Source organism: Otolemur garnettii, unplaced genomic scaffold, assembly GCF_000181295.1.
Source record: "Otolemur garnettii isolate 467f Iridium unplaced genomic scaffold, OtoGar3 scaffold00019, whole genome shotgun sequence".
NCBI classification, from domain to species: Eukaryota; Metazoa; Chordata; class Mammalia; order Primates; family Galagidae; genus Otolemur; species Otolemur garnettii.
The window spans coordinates 17,454,478-17,473,479 of record NW_003852414.1 but is presented as its reverse complement, the minus strand read 5'-3'; the positions used below and the strand labels follow the sequence as shown (position 1 = coordinate 17,473,479).

General features: G+C 45.5%; 1 protein-coding gene across 1 annotated transcript in view; it reads right to left on the bottom strand.

The window, feature by feature from the left end:
* Positions 1-16,646: 16,646 nt before the first annotated feature.
* Positions 16,647-19,002, bottom strand: part of FAM171A1 (family with sequence similarity 171 member A1) — a 49,031-nt gene continuing 46,675 nt past the window's right edge. The window contains exon 7 of the mRNA XM_012803368.2: positions 16,647-18,605. Within this exon, the coding sequence (XP_012658822.1) occupies positions 16,910-18,605 (1,696 nt within the window). The 3' untranslated portion in view covers positions 16,647-16,909. The remainder of the gene's footprint in view (positions 18,606-19,002) is intronic.

The following is a 19,002-nucleotide window of genomic DNA, read 5'->3' as shown; positions in this document are numbered from 1 at the left end:
CTGAGTAAGTGAGATGCTGTCTCTACTAAAAATAGAAAAAAATAGCCTTGGGAGGCTGAGGCAGGCGGATAGCTTGAGCCTAAGAGTTTGAGGTTGCTGTGAGCTAAGATGGCATAGTACTTTACCAAGGGCAACAGAGTGAGACTCTGTCTCAAAAAAAAAAAATTTTTTTTTTCAACTTCCCAGTTCATTCTCATTGTTTGCCACTCCACTTAACACTGCTTAGCTAATTTCACATTTTAGGGTCTGTTGCTTGTAATTCCCCTCCTCATGGAACCAACTTTTACATGTCAGGAATATAGCAGAGAGCACAACTCAGACTTAAACAACAAAAGGAATTTGTAAGATCACACTCCAGAAATCCAATGGCTTTGTAAATCTTCAGGTACGGTTTGATCAGGATGCCAATTTGGTTTCTCTGTAATTGTTTTGGCTTGGACTTTTGTCTTTTGTTAGTTACATCCTGTGACTTCCTTCCTGGTAGCAAAATGATTCTGGCAAGTTTGAACTTTGGCTCACACAATACAGAAAGAATCTCTTTTTCCCTCCAGTGGTTGAAAGAGTCTTCACTTTTATTCCAGTTAGACCAGCTTAACCCATGGGCTCATTCCTCAACCAATCACTGCCTAAGGGGGAGTGTTTATGTTAATTAGCTTTGGCCAGATTGGGGACCCACTTGTGCAGTCAGTCCTACCCTGGAGCTGGACAGGAGGGAGGCACAGAAGCTGGAAAGCCACAGACCATGTCCAGTAGGCCCTTGTAGAACTCAGAGACTAATCCATTGCAGGGGACAGCACTGTACTCTACAGATGTGGTTGCCAGTAGCCCACTCCTGTGGTCTACAGATGAGACAGTGTAGGAAAGCAGGTTGGGTCCTGGGCAGGCAGCCTAAGGTGGGGAGTCCACTGTGTCTAGAGAAACACACATTCCCCTGTTTCTCCTAAAGGACCCCGTACTGCATCAGGTCTTCCACGCCAGTCAAGTCTTTCTTATTCCTGTGGACACAAACTTCCAATGAAGCCCCAAATTCTTAAATAGCACAAGAATTTGAAAATCATAAATTGCTAAAATTCTCAGTCTGTCGCCTGACTGATAATCAATCCTTTGATAGCCCATCAGATCTTGAGGCCAAATGTTTTCTTCTTGTAGCAAAGGATATAGGTCCCAGTTTACAAACTTTTTTTTTTTTTTTTAGACGGAGCCTCAAGCTATCCCCCCTGGGTAGAGTGCCATGGCATCAAGCTCACAGCAACCTCCAACTCCTGGGCTCAAGCGAGTCTCCTGCCTCAGCCTCCCAAGTAGCTGGGACTACAGGCACCCGCCACAACGCCTGGCCATTTTTTGGTTGCAGCCATCATTGTTGTTTGGCGGGCCTGGGCTGGGGATCCGAACCCACCACCTTAGGTGTATGTGGCTGGCGCCTTAGCCGCTTGAGCCACAGGCGCCGAGCCCCCAGTTTACAAACTTATAGAACATTCCCTTTTGTGTGTGTGTGCTTTTCTTTTTCTTTTCTTTTCTATTTTTTTTGAGATAGGAACTCATTCTATTTAGTGTAAAGTGCAGTGGCATCATTACAACTCACTACAGCCTCAAACACCTGGGCTCAAAAATCCTCCTGTCTCAGCCTCTGCAATAGCTGGGGCTACAGGCATGCACCATCATGCCCAGCTAATTTTTTAATATTTTGTAGAGATGGGGTTTTTCTATGTGGCTGTTCTCAAACTCTTGGCCTCAAGTGATCTCCCATCTCAGCCAGCCAAAGTGCTAGGATGGCAGGTGTAAGCCACCACCCCTGGTTCATTTCTTTATTTTTAAGGGAACCTAGATGTGATTCTGAGACTTCTGAATCAGCAGGGGATTCAGTCTTAGTTGACCACTTCCCTCAAGGTTGTACAAAGGGCCCACAGATCTCGATTAGTACCAGTGCATGGGAGTGGGGGGCTTTGGGGTAGTCCATCCTTACTAGTTCCTGTTGGACTCTTGTGGGCCATGGATCTTCTTGGTCCAGTGTCTCTGTGCCTTTGAGGACAGGGTGTCTCGGGTAAGACTGTCCACTGTGGTACTAAGCATCCTTCCCCCGTGCTCCAGAGAAATGGGATTAAGCAAGCTCCGTGTTTGGAGGAGAGTGGAAAAAAAATATAGGTTGTATCAGTGTAATCAGCATGTTGACTAATTCTGACTCGTAATGGAAACACAACTTGAACTTTGTTTTTTCTCCCGCTGTCCTTTGGCAGCGGTAGAGCTATGTGGGATGCTTTCTTAGTCCATCGATTAAACATTGTCAGGTTGGTGACATTTCTGGTTGCTCTTAATGAACAATAGTCTTATAGCCCACTAGGTGACAAAAAGGAGTTGTAGTATATGAGTTTGAACATTTCGTCCTGTGAACCATCAAACTTGCTGCTTGCTCTGGCATGAAGTCTTCTCTCTTCTCTGCAGGCGGGGCCCGCCCCGTGGAGAATGTGTGGTCAGAGCGGAGTGTTGTGGTCGGCACCCCTCCCTCCTGTATCTTAAGCTGTTTTGTTCATGGAGGTTTCCACCCCCTCCCCTGGCCCTGAACTTGGGGGTAAAGCAAGGGTAGGGGTGGGAGGGTGGCTGGGGTCACAGCACTGCTTTGTTTAGAGAAATCCTCCAAATAGGCCCCGGGGATGGTGGCTCACGCCGGTAATCCCAGCACTCTGGGAGGCGAAGGCAGGTGGATTGCTTGAGCTCAGGAGTCTGAGACCAGCCTGAGCCAGAGTGAAATGGCTAAAAGAGTTGTGATAGACGCCTGTAGTCCCAGCTACTTGGGAGGCTGAGATAAGAGGATTGCTTGAGCTCAAGAATTTGAGGTTGCTGTGAGCTATGATGCTAGAGCACTCTACCAAGAACAACCAAGTGACATTCTGTCTCAGAAAAAAAAAAAAAAAAGTTCTCCAAAATGCTTTCATTCTCTCTCATGGCTCTTTCCTAAGGGGGCTAGGAGTTGACAGTTCCCAGGCCATTTCCTTATAAATTCTGCCCACTGACACTCTGTCACCCCAGAATCAAATTCCGGAGAACACTTCTTCCTTTGTGATTCATTCAAAGGCTTCTTAAGAGGAACTTATTCTTACAACAGTGAGGCTGAGGTTTTTAGTTAAACCCGGTCCAACCTCCCTTAGGTCTCTGAGCATTCTCCAGGCCTGGCTGCAACGGTATTTACCAGGGGTGTCCCTCCTGCGCCATGTACGGCCTGCTCAGCAAAGAGGTAGCTGACTTTCTGCTCTGGATAACTGTGTGGCATAGTTTTCTCTAAGCATCAGAATTTGTCTTTCAGAGATGCTTGTGCTAATCTCAACCTTAAGGTCTCAGACAGGTCCAAGGGAGAGCACGTTGATTGCACCTACTAACTTTCCCCGCAATGTTCTAGGGTTTCAGGACTTCAATCCTCAGTGAAACCTGAACCTTCCTTTCCTTTCTGCCTTTTGTGGTGGGAAGGAAACCAAAACCCAGTCACCCTCCAAGGTGAGAGAGTTTCGTACACAGATTTCAAAGTCTTACATCCAATCTGCTTGCACTGTTAATTTCTCAAATATGTATATTTGTCTTCTTGGCAACATTTCATTACGGGAACCAATGATGATGGCTGGTCTTTTCATGGTAAGGAGCCTGTTCCCTGGGGCTTCAGCAGCTTCACTGGTGAAGTGGTCAGACCCTCCACAGAGGCAAGTGCTGTACTTACCAGGACTTGTTGGTTACAAGGACAAGGGCAGGCCAGGACTTCTATAACCCAACACAAAAGTGGGAATAGGGAACTCTTGGTGTTACAATTTTCTATTCTTTTCTATTCTCTTCATCTTTAAAACAACTTTAGCACTTTCTACGGGGGCTTAATATGTGGGATGAAGGCATTGCGATAGAGTCATCACCTTGCCACCGCCCTGTGACTGTCAGCAAACTAATGGCATGAATCAGAACAGAAGTGTAACACTATGATTTATCTATGGATTGACACATTGAAACAATTGAGAGTGACCTTACCCAAGGAAACAGATAAGAATTAATCATCCCTGGGAATGATGTCCCTGGGTGCGTGGTGACTCAATCCACCAAGGATCTCTGGAATCCTGAATTCCTCCAGCAGGTCAATGTTACAGGCCTCAGAGGACAGAGGGAGGAAGTGTTCATCACACCAAGGCATTTTTCTAATTATTCCAAAGGTTACTCTCAAAAAAAACAAAACAAAACATCGTTACTAGGGTATTCCTGTAAACTGAGAGTTACTGATTCACACAAGCGATGCCATCATCTGACAGCTATTGTTTCCAAGGATAAAAATTTTTTAAAGAATTACTCAGTAGGCTCGGCGCCTATAGCTCAACCGGCTAAGGCGCCAGCCACGTACACCTAAGGTGGCGGTTTCGAATCCCCAGCCCGGACCCGCCAAACAACAATGACGGCTGTAACCAAAAAATAGCCGGGCGTTGTGGCGGGCGCCTGTGGTCCCAGCTACTTGGGAGGCGGAGGCAGGAGACTCGCTGGAGCCCAGGAGTTGGAGGTTGCTGTGAGCTATAATGCCACGGCACTCTACCCAGGGGGACAGCTTGAGGCTCTGTCTCAAAAAAAAAAAAAAAAAAAAAAATTACTCAGTAAACATAAAGTTGGGCTGAAAAAGTCAAGTTGTTACATCAGTGTCCGTCCGTTCAGCTCTTGTGGGTACACCTAGCTACAGTCGCAGGCACAAAGAATAGATATAAAAAAAAAATCCAACTTGGGAATCAGACAGCGGATTCTGGCAAATAAAATTAGAAGATGATTCCATCCTACCCTGGGTATCTGTTCCCTCTTCTCCTCCCTTGTTCTCTGAACATTCTCTGACTTGACTTTCTGCTAAGTCCAAGCCTCATCTCCTCTTTGGAACTTAGTATCCTGGCCCTGGAGTTGCTCCAGACCACCTCAGCTCTTATTCATATATCTCTGGCTTTTGGTTAAGTCACTCTGGGCTTTCTTTCAGCAGAAAAGGCTCCTAGTTTAAAATGACAGCTGTGATTGACTGCCCCAGACGCCTGGCTCAGGGGAGTTGGCCATGGTGTCTATTTTGGGTGCATATTATTTGTGTGTGATAAGGCAATCTGCAGTCACACCGTCACAAACGGATGTGTCCCTAGGCCAGTCTATAGACGTACCTGCCAAAGTGTGCAAATGGTTTAAGGGCTGAGAAAATACCAAAAGGCTGCCTTAGTTAAGATAAAAAGGAGGAAGAGAGGATTTAAAAAATTCAAAAGTGATTAAACAGAACACAAACACAGGATTTAAAAGACTAATTAAAAAACTCATGTTGTGCTAATCGATTTCTGGATCTCAGCTTAAAATCAAGGGCAGAAACTGTCCTTTGGTGACCTGAGAGAATGATTTCCATGGCCATTCACAAAATTCAGGATTGTCATGGACCTTGTCTGCATCCATCATGGGAAAATACTGTAATTCAAAGGCTGGGAAGTCAAGCACGCCCCTTAGCTCTCACACAGAGCAGAGAACATTGGAAATACAGCAAAATGAAAACCTGTGGCTCTGTCGTGATGATCTATGGGTGTCATCAGCTGCTATGAGTTTTGTAGGACATTATGACGAAACTATTCATCTACCTCCATAGCAGTCAGGTTAAATGCTTCTAGAAGGACATATCTCAGCTTATTTACCTTTTCAAGTACAAGTGTGTCCTCAAGTGTCTAAGCTGTAATGTGCTTTGAATTCTTTAATGTAGATAGATGCCCCATTTTCACTGGTTTGTTTCTAGAGCTGAGCTTGCCAGCAGGTGTTGAGGTGGGCAGTGAGACAGCAAGCCCACTGAAGGTCACGTTCAGGTCTTTGTCACTTACCATGATGGTGCAAGCCACAGGCTAAGCACAACAAGTGCCAGCTCCCCCAGTGTTCCCTTCTGTTCATGGAATGGTGCCCGGTGAGTGTCCTATGGACCAGCCCTGATGTGTGGATTGTCCTACAGCCCAAGGGGCTATGAACTTAGGCCTTACCATCTTAGGGACCCAGGGACAGGGTGCCTGTGACTCTCTTTGGAGACCATGACGCACCAGCTGTGCACCTGCCCTGTTCCCAGGAGGCCCGCCAGGGAAAGCCTGGGTAATCACCTATGGTTGTGCCCAAAAAATCACAACAGGATTTTAATCAAGAACAAGACTCCTCAGTCTATTGGGCAACGCCGGATTAGAAGGATGTCTTATTTCCTGGCTCTTTTAAGATACTAGTGACAGGCAAATTTGAAGTAGCTAAAAACAAAGGAGACTTTATTGGAAGGGTCCTGGGCCATTTCAGATAATGGAAAGAAGGGGATGAATCATACAATGGTGTAAGTGGCAGCGATAGAGTGGAGCTGTGGAAGCAACTAGAACCAGGGTCCTGAATATGGGCAGGACTCTCCTCACAGTGTGTCAAACATGTGCTCTTAGACAAAGTGGAACTTTGTTGGAAAGTGACCGAGGTCGCTTATATAACCAAAGGAACATGACTGTTCACCACTTGAGAACTTCACGTACTGTGGTTCTACCACTAGCCCTACCTTTCTCCTTGCTAGTTTTTAAAAAATGGCAAAGAACTCAGATTGGTTGACATAGGGTAGGGTGACATAGTCAAGACATGACCCTTGGGGTCCCCTGTGTTTCCTGGGCACCAGTTATTGGAATTATTAGCCAGAAACTGGCATAGAAATCTTCTCTTTGAACACAGGAGAAGGAACATCATTTTGGCAGTCTGTCTAAGAACATAAAAGAAAGATTATTGAGAAAACTTAGCAAACAGCTCTTCACCTGCCAAATCACTTGTTTTATAAACAAAGCAAAGATCAAAAGTCACCCCATGGTTCAGTAACCTGATTTTTATCTTCTTCTTTTTTTTTTTCTTTCAGACAGAGTCTCATTCTGTTGCCCTGGGTAGAGTACTGTGGCATCATTATCGCCCACAGCAACCTCAAACTCCTGGGCTCAGGTGATCCTCTTGCCTCAGCCTCCCAAATAGCTGGGACTACAGGTGCCTGCCCCAACACCCGGCTACTTTTTCTATTTTTAGTAGAGATAGGGTCTCACTCTTGCTCAGGCTTGAACTCCTTGAGCCCAAGGGATCCATCTGCCTTGGCCCCCCAGTTTTTATCATTTTGTTGTAATCTCATTTACCAGCCGGTATTTCCTTCGTGCCCTCCCGCGCATGCTTTGTGTACCCTTCTTCCATGTGTGCACCCACCACACACACCAGCATGCAAGTATCAGGATACAAAATAGATTGAATAAAAGATGAGGTTTCTGTTCTCTAGAAGCAATTATGTTTCCTCTTTCACTCCTGATTTTCATCTTCAGTATGCTAAAATTTTACCTGAGTAGGCCCGTAACATTTTTTTTCAATAACTGTAACTCTGGAAGGATACTTGTCTGTTTGCCTGTCCAACCAGAAGATTTTCCTGAAGGTCCAAATTTTAGCCTCTTAGCCTAATTAAAAAAAAAAGTCGACTTTAGAACAGTGTCGTATTCTTTGTTTTTGAGACACAGTTAACTTTGTCACCCTGGGTAGAGTGCTGTGGCATCATCGCTTATAGCAGCTTCAAACTCGTGGGCTCAAGAGAATCTCTTGCCTCAGCCTTCCGAGTAGCTGGGACTATACGTACCTGCCACCACACCCTGCTATTTTTAGAGATGGGGGTCTCACTCTTGCTTGGGCTGATCTCAAACTCCTGAGCTCAGGCAATCCACTCACCTCATAGGGTTGTATTCTTAATACACCAGAAGGAATGACTACAGTCCTATTTCACATAAAAGAAAAACATCAGCAACCATAACCCTGTTTCTAGAAGGAATTTATAACTATGTTCTTTATCACATTTTTAGCATTCTGAGAAACAAAATTTTTACCTTTCCAGAAGGAAATAAAGCTATGTAACAAGCATTGCTGAGTAGTAAAGTGAAGTTTGCACAACTTAGAATTTCATTGCAGTTCCCACTAACATCTGTGACCACTTATTTATTGATGCTCTGTCTCATTTCAAAGATGAGTTGAGGGGAGTTAGCTGCAGAATTAGAAAATGATGACCTCATTAAAAAACGATTGTCTTTTAAATGCTACTGTAAGGGGCTTTGTGGCCAAGAATCATCTCTGTGCTCTTGTTCCTTCTGAAGGTGCCTCTTTCTAGTTTTCTTTTACCTTCCAATCCAGAAAAAGGTGAACCTGCTTTCTGCAAAAGGCCTCACATTCCTCTTCTCTCACTCAAGAAAATGAGAATTGGGCGGGGTGAGATGGGTCACACCTATAGTGCTAGCACTCTGGGAGGCCGAGGAGGGTGGATTGCCTGAGCTTAGGAGTTCAAGACCAGCCTGAGAAAGAGTGAGACCCCATTTCTACTAAAAATAGAAAAGCTTGCGTGGTGCCTGTGACTCAAAAGAGTAGGGCACCGGCCCCATATACTGGAGGTGGTGGGTTCAAACCTAGCCCCAGCCAAAAACTGCAAAAAAAAAAATTGAAAAACTAGCCAGGTTTTGTGGTGAGCACCTGTAGTCCCAGCTACTTGGGAGGCTGAGGCAAGAGGATCATTTGAGCCCAAGAGACTGAGGTTGCTGTGAGTTATGATGACACCCTAGTACTCTATCCAGGGTAACAGAGGAAAAGGACAATCAGTCCAGCCTCTTTGAAGGAAAAATGTCATTGATCTTTCATGCATTTTGAGCTATTCTCTATTTCCAAGTATCTTATATTTCCTGCCATTATTTCCCTTTTATGTCTCCTGATATCAAAATTTCCATTCCTGGGAATCTGATCCCATTTTAATCTGCTCTACCTTCTCTGGACCATAAAGAGCAATTAGCACTATAGGACTCTGAAATGTCCCACCTTGGAGAATAAATATCAAGTTATCTTTCTGAGGCTCACTTAGGACATCAGTAACCAGGACCATATTTCTAGAAGGAATTAATAACTGTGTTATGTGATTTATCAAATTTTTAGCGTTCTGAGAAAACAAAATTTTTACCTTTCAAGAAGGAAATAATGCTATTTAACAAGCATTGCCGAGTGGTAAAGAGGATAGATTCATAAATTAAGGTATGCTGCTTCCTTAGTTTATTCGTCTGTGAAATGACCGAAGTCCTCACCGGATTATGGTGAGGATTTAAGTGAGTTGATACACAGGATGTGTTGAGAGCCCTGCTGGAAAACACAGAAAGTGTGAAGGGTTAGCTGCTGTTATTGTCCCCAGAATTAACCTCTGAGTGGCATGTGGGTGGAGCAGAGACTATATTACACTTCTGGGCAAAGCATCTGGGTTTCAGTTCAAAATCTGGGTTTTTGCCACTGTTTTGGTAACGGACATCATTTCACGGTCTTTGGACTCCAAAGTGGATTAACGTCACCTGCCTTAGCTGTCTGTCAGGGCCTCTCTAAGAATCATAACAAGAAAGTGTAGTGTGAAAGTAGCTTGTAACATGAACCCATTCGTGGAGTTATTACTCTACTTTGGCAACCTGGTTTCATTCCTCAGATCTGTGAGAGTTCTCCAGTGAACCAATAGGTGTCTCTATAAAAGAAGATTATGAGGAATTGGCTTACGAGATGATGGAATTTGAGAATTCCATGACCTGACATCTGTAAGCTGAGCTCCAGGAAAGCTGGTGGTGTAACTCAGGCTGAGTCAGAAGGCTTGAGAACCCAGGGGGCCAATGGTGTTCTAAGTCCCAGTCCAAGGGCAGGAGCAGATGACAGATTACCCAGCTCAAGCAGCGAGGCAGGAGATAAGAAAAGATGGTGCAAATTCCTCCTTCCTCTGTCTTTTGCTTTACTCAGATACTCAATGGATTATATTTACAGAAACCTTTGAATTATGAATTTCTTGCCTTGTGTAGGAACTACTACTGAACTTTCTAATGGAAATAAACCATCTTTGGGAAGAGAATGAGAAGGTCCCATGTGTTATAGCAAATGTAAGTGAATCTTGATGAAATATAGTAAAAATGAGCTGGAGCTGTAATTGCTGACGTGGAAGGCCATTTAAAACACATTAGAGTTAGCCAGGCATTGTGGTGGGCGCCTGTAGTCCCAGCTACATGGGAGGCTGAGGCAAGAGAATCACCTAAGCCCAGGAGTTGGAGGGTGCTGTAAGCTGTGATGCCATGGCACTCTACTGAGGGTGACAAAGTGAGACTCTGTCTCTAAAAAAAAAAAGCACAGTAGAGTATTTAATAGGAGAAGCAAATTGCCAGGCAAGGTGAGTATCTGTGTGTAGAAACTTATTTACGTAAGTCACTGCAGGAGAAACAACCGAATGTCCACTCTAGTTGTGTCTGGATGGTAGTTTCTGGTGAGTGTGATTATTTTTCTCTTTTCCTATTTGTATTTTCTAGGTTTGTTGTTGTTGTTGCAGTTTTTGGCTGGGGCTGGGTTTGAACCCGCCACTGCCGGTGTATGGGGCCAGCGCCCTACTCCTTGAGCCACAGGCGCCACCCAGGATTTTCTAGCTTTTAAAAGAATGATGAACATAGGCAGGTATAACTAAAAGATGAACTTATCTTTTCCATCAGTGGAAAAACTGATGAAATGGAATAAAGTTTGTAGTTTAGCTTATATTATTGTCCTAACCTTGATTTCTTAGTCTGGACAAACATCCCGTGGTTCTGTAAGATGCTAACACCAGGGAAGCTGGATGAAGGCTTTGGGAACACTCTGTACTATTTTTGCAACTTCTCTGTAAATCTAAAATTGTTGCAGAATAAAAAGGCTCAAAAATAAAAATAAAAAGATGGAAAGCAACTAGGTTTTGGAGTCAGGTACACCTTTGTTCACAGGCTGTCGAATCTTCTAGCCAGGGCTGAAGTAGACTTAGGAGAGATGACTTAAAATTTCAGGGATTTTACAGGTCAGCTGTTAGGAAAATACATTATTAAAAATTATATATATATATATATTTTTTTTTTTGAGACGGAGCCTCAAGCTGTCCCCCTAGGTAGAGTGCCGTGGCATCACAACTCATAGCAACCTCCAACTCCTGGGCTCAAGCGAGTCTCCTGCCTCTGCCTCCCAAGTCGATGGGACCACAGGCGCCCGCCACAATGCCTGGCTATTTTTGGTTGCAGCTGCCATTGTTGTTTGGCAGGCCCGGGCTGGATTTGAACCCGCCACCTTAGGTGTATGTGGCTGGCGCCTTATTCACTTGAACCACAGGCGCCAAGCCTAAAAATTATATTTTAATCCTGCAATCCCATTACTAGGCATCTACCCACAAGAAAAAAAATCATTTTATCATAAGGACATTTGCACTAGACTGTTTACTGCAGCTCAATTTATAGTCACCAAAATGTGGAAACAACCTAAACGCCCAGCAACCCAGGAATGGATTAACAAGCTGTGGTATGTGTACACCACGGAATACTATTCAGCCACTAAAAGAGATGGAGACTTTACATCTTTTGTATTAACCTGGATAGAAGCGGAACACATGTCAGTAAAGTATCACAAGAATGGAGAAGCAAGAATTCAATATACTCAATTCTAATATGAAGCCAGCTGATGATCTAATACATACCTATAGAAGAGAAAGACTCAAATCAATTCAAGGTGGAGGACATCGGAAAGAGGGAACGGGGAAGAGGAGAAGGCAGGGGACGGAGGTCATGGTGTATGGTATACCTCTTGAGGGTGGCACACAATTATAAGAGGGAGTTTACTAACAAATGCAAATAGTGTAACCGAATTCTTTGTACCCTCAATGAACCTGAAATAATTGAAAAATTATATTACAAATATTAAAAACTGGCAGTGGGGAGGGCACCAGCCACATACACCGAGGTTGGTGGGTTTGAACCCAGCCTGGGCAAGCTAAAACAACGACAACTGCAACAACTGCAACAACAACAACATAGCCCAGCATTGTGGCGGACACCTGCAGTCCCAGCTACTTGGGAGACTGAAGCAAGAGAATTGCTTAAGCCCAAGAGTTTGAGGTTGCTGGGAGCTGTGACGCCATGGCACTCTACCCAGGGCAACAGCTTAAGACTCTGTCTAAAAAAAAAAAATAATATTTTTAAAAAGGTAGTCATTACTTACAATTCATCATTTCCCAATTACTTACTGAGTTAATCCTTGTTAGCCAAGGTGGTTATGCTCTATCAAGTTGCCGCAAACACTGAATTTGTGAGTTTAATACTGGAATCCTTCCTCCTAGGGAAAAGCCAGGGGCAGTCTCCTACGAGCCCTGGGTCACAACATTTCCATCAACTGACCAATACATAACCTTGTTTTGTATGTTTCTGTTTAAAGATGCTTCCTTTGATACATATATTGCTGGTTCTCAAACACTGAGCTCAAGTCCCACCTCAGTATCATCTCTGCAGGGAGCTTATCTACAGCACCCATTTTCTCCATAGGGCACATTGCAGTCTTCTCAGACTTACAGACACCAGTTGGCACTTCAGCTCTCTGCTTAGGGGGAATTTTAAACATTGAGATCACTAGAAAAAAGCATGGAAATGCAGAAAATGTGATAGTAAACAAATCGTAAAGGGGTCACAATATGAGCTGAAACAGGAAGGCAGAGGGTTGCCTTGCTTGGTCCTCAGCTGAAAACGTGCATCTCGGGCAACTTAACTGCTTTACCACTATGACTATCTCTGGGAATGACAGTTCCCAGTTCATGAAAACACAGTGCATGAGTTCTAATTTGAGGGTTGCAGAGAAATTTTAGCAAGTGGGCAATTTGCAAATACAGCACTTGTGAATAGAGAGGACCAACTGTATAGTTTACTCTTATTCATGCTCTAGAGATTGTTCCCCTTCATTGGATCTGGTTAGTGGAAATGATATACCTTATACCTGTGCCACCGAGGAGCTCTTCCCAACTCTTGTGTGCAGTGATGTCCCCCTACTTGCTTGAAGCTGGCCGCAGTAGAAGCGTTTATACCACAGAAAGTTGGTAAACAGTATAAATCAGGATTTGATGGGGTGATGGTCTAGAAGATTTAAGAGAGTGATGAAGAAAAGTTTTAATAATTCAGACTAAACTATTATCTGGGGCCATTATATTGTGAATGCAACAAAAAATTGAGGCAATATTCTTCCAGTATATGTACTCAAAAACTACTATCTGATTCAGCCAAGCAGTCACTTTATGATTGATGAACAAGTGACATTCGGAAATATATCATTATTACAAATTCATCTTAAGTAATACTGTAATAAAATGATAATATGAATACTTTTTTTTTTTTTTTTGAGACTAGTCTTGCTCTGTCATCTAGGCTAGAGTATAGTGGCATCATCATAGTTCACTGCAACCTCAAACTCTTCAAGGACTCAAATAATCCTTCTGACTTATCCTCCCCAGGAGCTGGGATTACATGTGTGAGCCACCACACCTGGAGAATTTTTGTTTTTTTTTTTTGTAGAGATGGGATTTTGCTACTGACCAGTCTTCAAGTAATCTCCTGACTTGGCCTCCCAAACAGTCTGACTACAGGTATGAGTAACTGTGCCTGATGTGAGAACTGCATTTTTTTGTTAGTTGCAACAACAAGTGGGCTATGATGAAAATCAAAGAAAGTTTTGAGAATCAATTGTCAAAGGGAATTTACAACACATTATAAAGTACTATTATCGACACGTCCTACACACCCTTTACTGGGAAAATTTATAGTTTAAATACATTCATTTCCAGATTGCTGATTGTTTAAGCAGCACACTCCTGCTAGTTCAGTGACCACAATTACTTAACTACCAAGCCTCAATTTCAGTAGGTGTAAAACAAAGAATACATATTCTTTCCTTGCAAGAGTTTGAGAATTGAATGCATTATTTTCCCAATACATTGTTCCCAGGTAGGGACCCCCTTCTCCCTGCCCACCTTATCTGGAGGACAGAACAACCAGCTGACTCATCCTTGCCCACCCTCACCCCACCTTCCAGCCCAGCTCTGGGGAGCAGCATGTCTGGACCAAACAGGCTCTTTTATAGGCAGATGAAAACTCACCACTAGGGGGCGTGAGCAAGATGCCTTTGAGGGCTTCGGTCCTTCAGAGAGCTTCACTGATTCGGAATACTGTGTGTGACCTATTGCCCTCCCAACCCTGACCAAGCTAGAGAGAAGATAAATGTTTGAAGTCTGCAGTCACGGTGCTATGTCCAGAGAATTCTAGCCTGATGATCAGTGTTGGCATCTTGAAGAAAAAAATGTTAACCTCGGAGCCTCATTTGGGGTAACTATAAAACGAGTTAAACTTCTTTTTTTTATAGGTTCACTTCCCCTTCGGCAAATCCAGCACCTGTCTTGTCTTCCTAGGCACACAGCGGGCTGTCGCTGTTGCTGGCTGCCCAATACTGCCCATGACTGTCGCCTGCAAAGGTAGGTCTCAACTGCCGACAGGCAGTCAGTCAGGAAAATACCCCTTCTGCTGCCCCCCATCTTCCAGCCAGTTCTCTCAAGATCAGCACTCACAGCTAACATGTCGTTCCCTGCCTTTCAACAGGGAATATGCATTAAACAAGGTTCTTCTAGAAACAGATGCTTGAAGGAGGTGATTCCACCGGCAGCAACCAAGGCTGCAAAGAGCTAGATCAGCACAGCAGAGAGGTCTCCCAGCATCTCTCCCCAGCCCTCACCCTGTCCTAGATATTCTTGGAGAGGACACTTACTTTTTCTTTGGAGGGGAGTTGACCATCGACTCCTCCCTGGTTTCTCAGCAAAGTCTGCCAAGGGGGCGCCAGCCACCTGTCAGTTACGATGCTCACCCCCCGAGCAAAGGTGCCTCGCCAGTTAAACTCCCAGGCTCCCACTGCTGGGGACTCTCTCAACCATTTTCTCCTTCAAAAGGCAAATACCAAACATTGCCATTTGAGAATTAAAATAATAAAAACCAGCTTGGTTATATTTTCTGCCTGCATGGAATTCACAAATAAAGATTCCCTAAGGAAGTTGTGGCCTGCAAACATGGCTGGCTCCATTTACTTCCGCAGGTCTGTTTTATGTTCCGACACCTCCCTTACCAGTTCTGATGAACAGTTTCACACAGCTGGGATGATTCTGGTCATTCTGATGGTGCCTTCGTGAAGCTTTTTGAAGATGGATCCACGTTGAACATAAAACACGGGTCTCTTGTAAAGAGCAGACATCCCTCCTTACCTGTAACACCGTCAAATGTTACCTTGTGTTCTTGAAGGAAATTCAAGACAAATGTGGATTTTAACCACAGTGGACACCATTAGGTGTCCATGTGTTGGTTTTTTTTTTTTTTTTTTTTTTTGAGACAGAGCCTCAAGCTGTCCCCCTGGGTAGAGTGCCATGGCATTACAGCTCACAGCAACCTCCAACTCCTGGGCTCAAGCGAGTCTCCTGCCTCTGCCTCCCAAGTAGCTGGGACCACAGGCGCCCGCCACAACGCCCGGCTATTTTTTGGTTGCAGCCATCATTGTTGTTTGGCGGGTCCGGGCTGGGGATTCGAACCCGCCACCTTAGGTGTATGTGGCTGGCGCCTTAGCCCGTTGAGCTATAGGTGCCGAGCCCATGTGTTGGTCTTGAAATACAGACCCGATGACTGTGTTTCAGACCGCCAAGGAATGAACGAGAAAGGCTTAACAACAATTTTGAAACAGATCACAGCTCAGAGCCGATACAAATGACCACAAAAATAGTAATTTTTTTTCTTTCAGAGTTTATTTTGAATTTTCATTTTTGGATAACCAAGCAGCTCTTTCAGGAGAATGCACAGAAGAGAGTCATTCTGGCACTTCTGGATAGTATGTAAGATTTTTTTTTTTTTTAATAGTCACATTCGGCCCACTTGCTCAGTCCACACGCTCAGGTTGGGGTGAACAAGAGCAGCCCATAGGATTCCAGAGTTAATACGTCACCGTATATACAAACAGCCAATAAAACCATAATGGTGGCTAGTGGCCAAAGGGGTGGGGTGGGGAAGGGCATCTCTAAAGCGTCCTTTAGTCTATCTTAGCTAAACAGAACCCACTTACACATGGTAACTAGAGAGCACACTGCCTTGAGGAGAGGGTGCTGAGCCCAGTGGCACTTGGCCGCATGCAGGTTCAAGAAAGGGGTTAGCATTGAGTAACTTTATAAAATCCAGGCAGTTTAATTAAAGGGGTTCGGAAAAAACGAAAGCAAGGGACCGTCTGTTGTCACTGTAAAAAAGGCACTTGGAGTTAATGGGACCAGAATCGAAGGACTCTTATCTGATAAAAAAAAATTTTTTTCAAAAAAAATTTCATTTCAAAGGCTTGGATGTTAAGAGATGACCCTCAGGAGTTCCCAGAGGGGGATACTGAGATAAACCACTGAGAAGCAGAACAGAGGAAAAGAAAGGAATAAAATCTTTACAACCAAATTGTACGTTCAAAAAACAAGAAAAAGAAAAAAGAAAAAAAAAAAGAGCAAACCCCAAACAAAACCTAACCAAAGCAAGACTAAGCGAAATCAGAGAACGGAGCAGCAATGCATAGTTCTCCTCTGAGAGAACGCGTTCCTTGAGGCACTGGGTGCCCGCTGAATTTCTCAATAATAGCTTCACAGTAGCATTATTGGGATAAAACCGATTCAAGCAATGCCCAAAGAGTTTCATCGGTTCCCAGAATCTGAGGGAGAACTGAGGTGATCATTGGAGGGTGGCGACATCACCCGCGGGCTTCTCAGTGTCCCCGCCGGTGGACTGGTCAGCTCTGTGGCCCATCGGATGCTGCTCTGGGCTGCCTCCCTGGAGGGGCGGTGTCCACCAGAGCCATCCTCTATTCCGAGAGACAACCTTGATTCTGCCCCAACATTTACGCAGCAAACGGTGATGCAGTGAATGTCCACGTCCCTCGGTGGCCGCTGTTTAACTCCTTCCATCGTCAGGTAACGCGCTTCCTTAAGAAGGGATATTTGGCAATCTTATATTCCACAGGGGCGTGGCTCCGAGACAGCTCATTTAATGTTAAATGCCATCAGTGGTCTCTCCTCCCGTTTCTGCCAGGGACTTTTCTTGTCTTCTCCTTGGTCATCATCATCATCGTCATCTTCGTCTTCCTCATGAGCAGATCTTCCCTGGTGGGGACTGGTGGAGGGCTCCGGGGGGCCGTCCACAGTCCGTTTGCTTGTCTCTTCCTGCAGGCTGGGCAGCTGGCCGCCACTTCTCCGGCTGGCCCCTTCCAGCAAGCATCGCAGGGCACTGTCCTCGGGCGTGCAGACGGTGGTCCCACACTCGCTGTTGCTCTGGTCCATGTCATCCAGATACACCAGCTGCGTGTAGGCGGTGCTGTCCGGGGCCCTGGCTTCTTTCTGCTGGTGCTCCTGGGCAGGTGGGGGGTGGCTTTGCTGCAGAGACAAAGGGTCTCCCCTCCCCTTCCGGGCAGATTTGGGTTCATTCATATCCACACCAGAGTCCAAACTGGCGTCATTGCTTCCGTTCCTTCCGGCTCTTTGGAGATCAATGTAAGAGTGTCTAACGTGAGCGTTGGACCTTCCGTCCAGGGAGACGAACCAGGCCCGGGGATGTGGAAGTGGCTTCCCGCCCCCAAGTTCCATCAGCGCCTTCTCCGTCAGCAGCTGCACCTCGCTGTTCATCTGAGCCAACGCTGCGTCATTCAGGGATGCTGGGATGGAGAGGGACTCTGACATGGCAGCGTTCTGAGGGCTCCATTCCCTGGAGCCGGCGTCCTGCAGGTGCTGCTGAGAGATGGCCTGGGAGGACAGGGGCTGGGGCTGCATCTGTGCGGACGGGTGCGGGAAGATCCCCGCGTGGGGGTTGCTGAGCTCAGCCTGGAGTCTCTCTATGTCAAGCTGCTGGTCGGCAGGGACCACCAGAGGCTGGCTCACGTAGGAATGGTCCCCTGGGAGTTTCATATAATGCGCGGGGATGACCAAGGCAGGTAACACTTTTCTGTAGACGCTGTCATTGACCTGGTCCACAGAACTGCAGCAGATGAGCTGGCCCGGCCGAGGGAAGGACGTGGGTCTCTCCAGGTGATCTACTGATCGGGACATCATACATTCAGCGGGTCTGCGGTCCAGCAGCTGCTCTTTCTCAGGAGATAAAGGCGTGGGGTACAGGTGTTCCTGAATGGTGAGTTTACTCCCTGCGGACGTGGGGGCTTCTCTGTCCTGCTTTTCAAATAAAGGCTGAGAGAGCACAGTGGCGTTGTAACTCCCCCTGTAGTCATTGTTACCAGGGGACTCGTAGCCTTCTCTTTCCATGGACTTTCTTGCCTTTAAGGGAAAAATCTCAACAGACTTACAGTAGTCTTTTCCCAGCGTCCCACTCGGCGTCAAGTTATCAAAGGAGATTTGGCTTTTATCCTCCTCCTTGTGAGACAGCAGCTCCTCCCGAGAGCTGAATTCCTGGGAGGTGCTGTAGGAGAGCTTCAGCATGGGGGTGTGCAGGTCCCCTTCTCCGCTGGGGGACATCATTTCTAAATGAACACCACTCATCAGCTCCTTTGTGCCCGGGGCCTCTGGGCGGCCATGGCCGGTGACAGACAGTGGCCCAGGGAATTCTGACGCCCGTCGAGAGAACAACAAGTTGATATGTGACATGGAAGTCGACTGGTCTCTTTTGGAACTCTCCAGGGCTGCAGGGAGCTGCAGTTTCCTGTGGTGTTGACGGGGCTTCAGACACTTCCTCCTGTGACCCAAAGACACAGGGCAAACCCAGAGATTAGATGTTCTCATGATGCAAACGTCACAAGTTTCTGGCAAAATCCTAATTCTCAATTTCCACAGAGAGAAACAGAACAACATATCAACAGCCAGACACCTTCTCATCCCACATGCTATCTTTATTTTAACCCAGGGCAATATAATCTGGGGATTTTCATCTTCAGCCTGGGATAAGTCAAGTGCTTCTTTTTTTTTTTTTTTGGCCAGGGCTGGGTTTGAAACTGCCACCTCCGGTATATGGGGCTGGTGCCCTACTCCTTTGAGCTATAGGTGCCACCCATAAGTCAAGTTCTTAATTCAAAAGGGGTTACCCAAGAGTGGGTGGTGAGCCTTCTTGCAAACCAGACAGATGTGGCATCAAA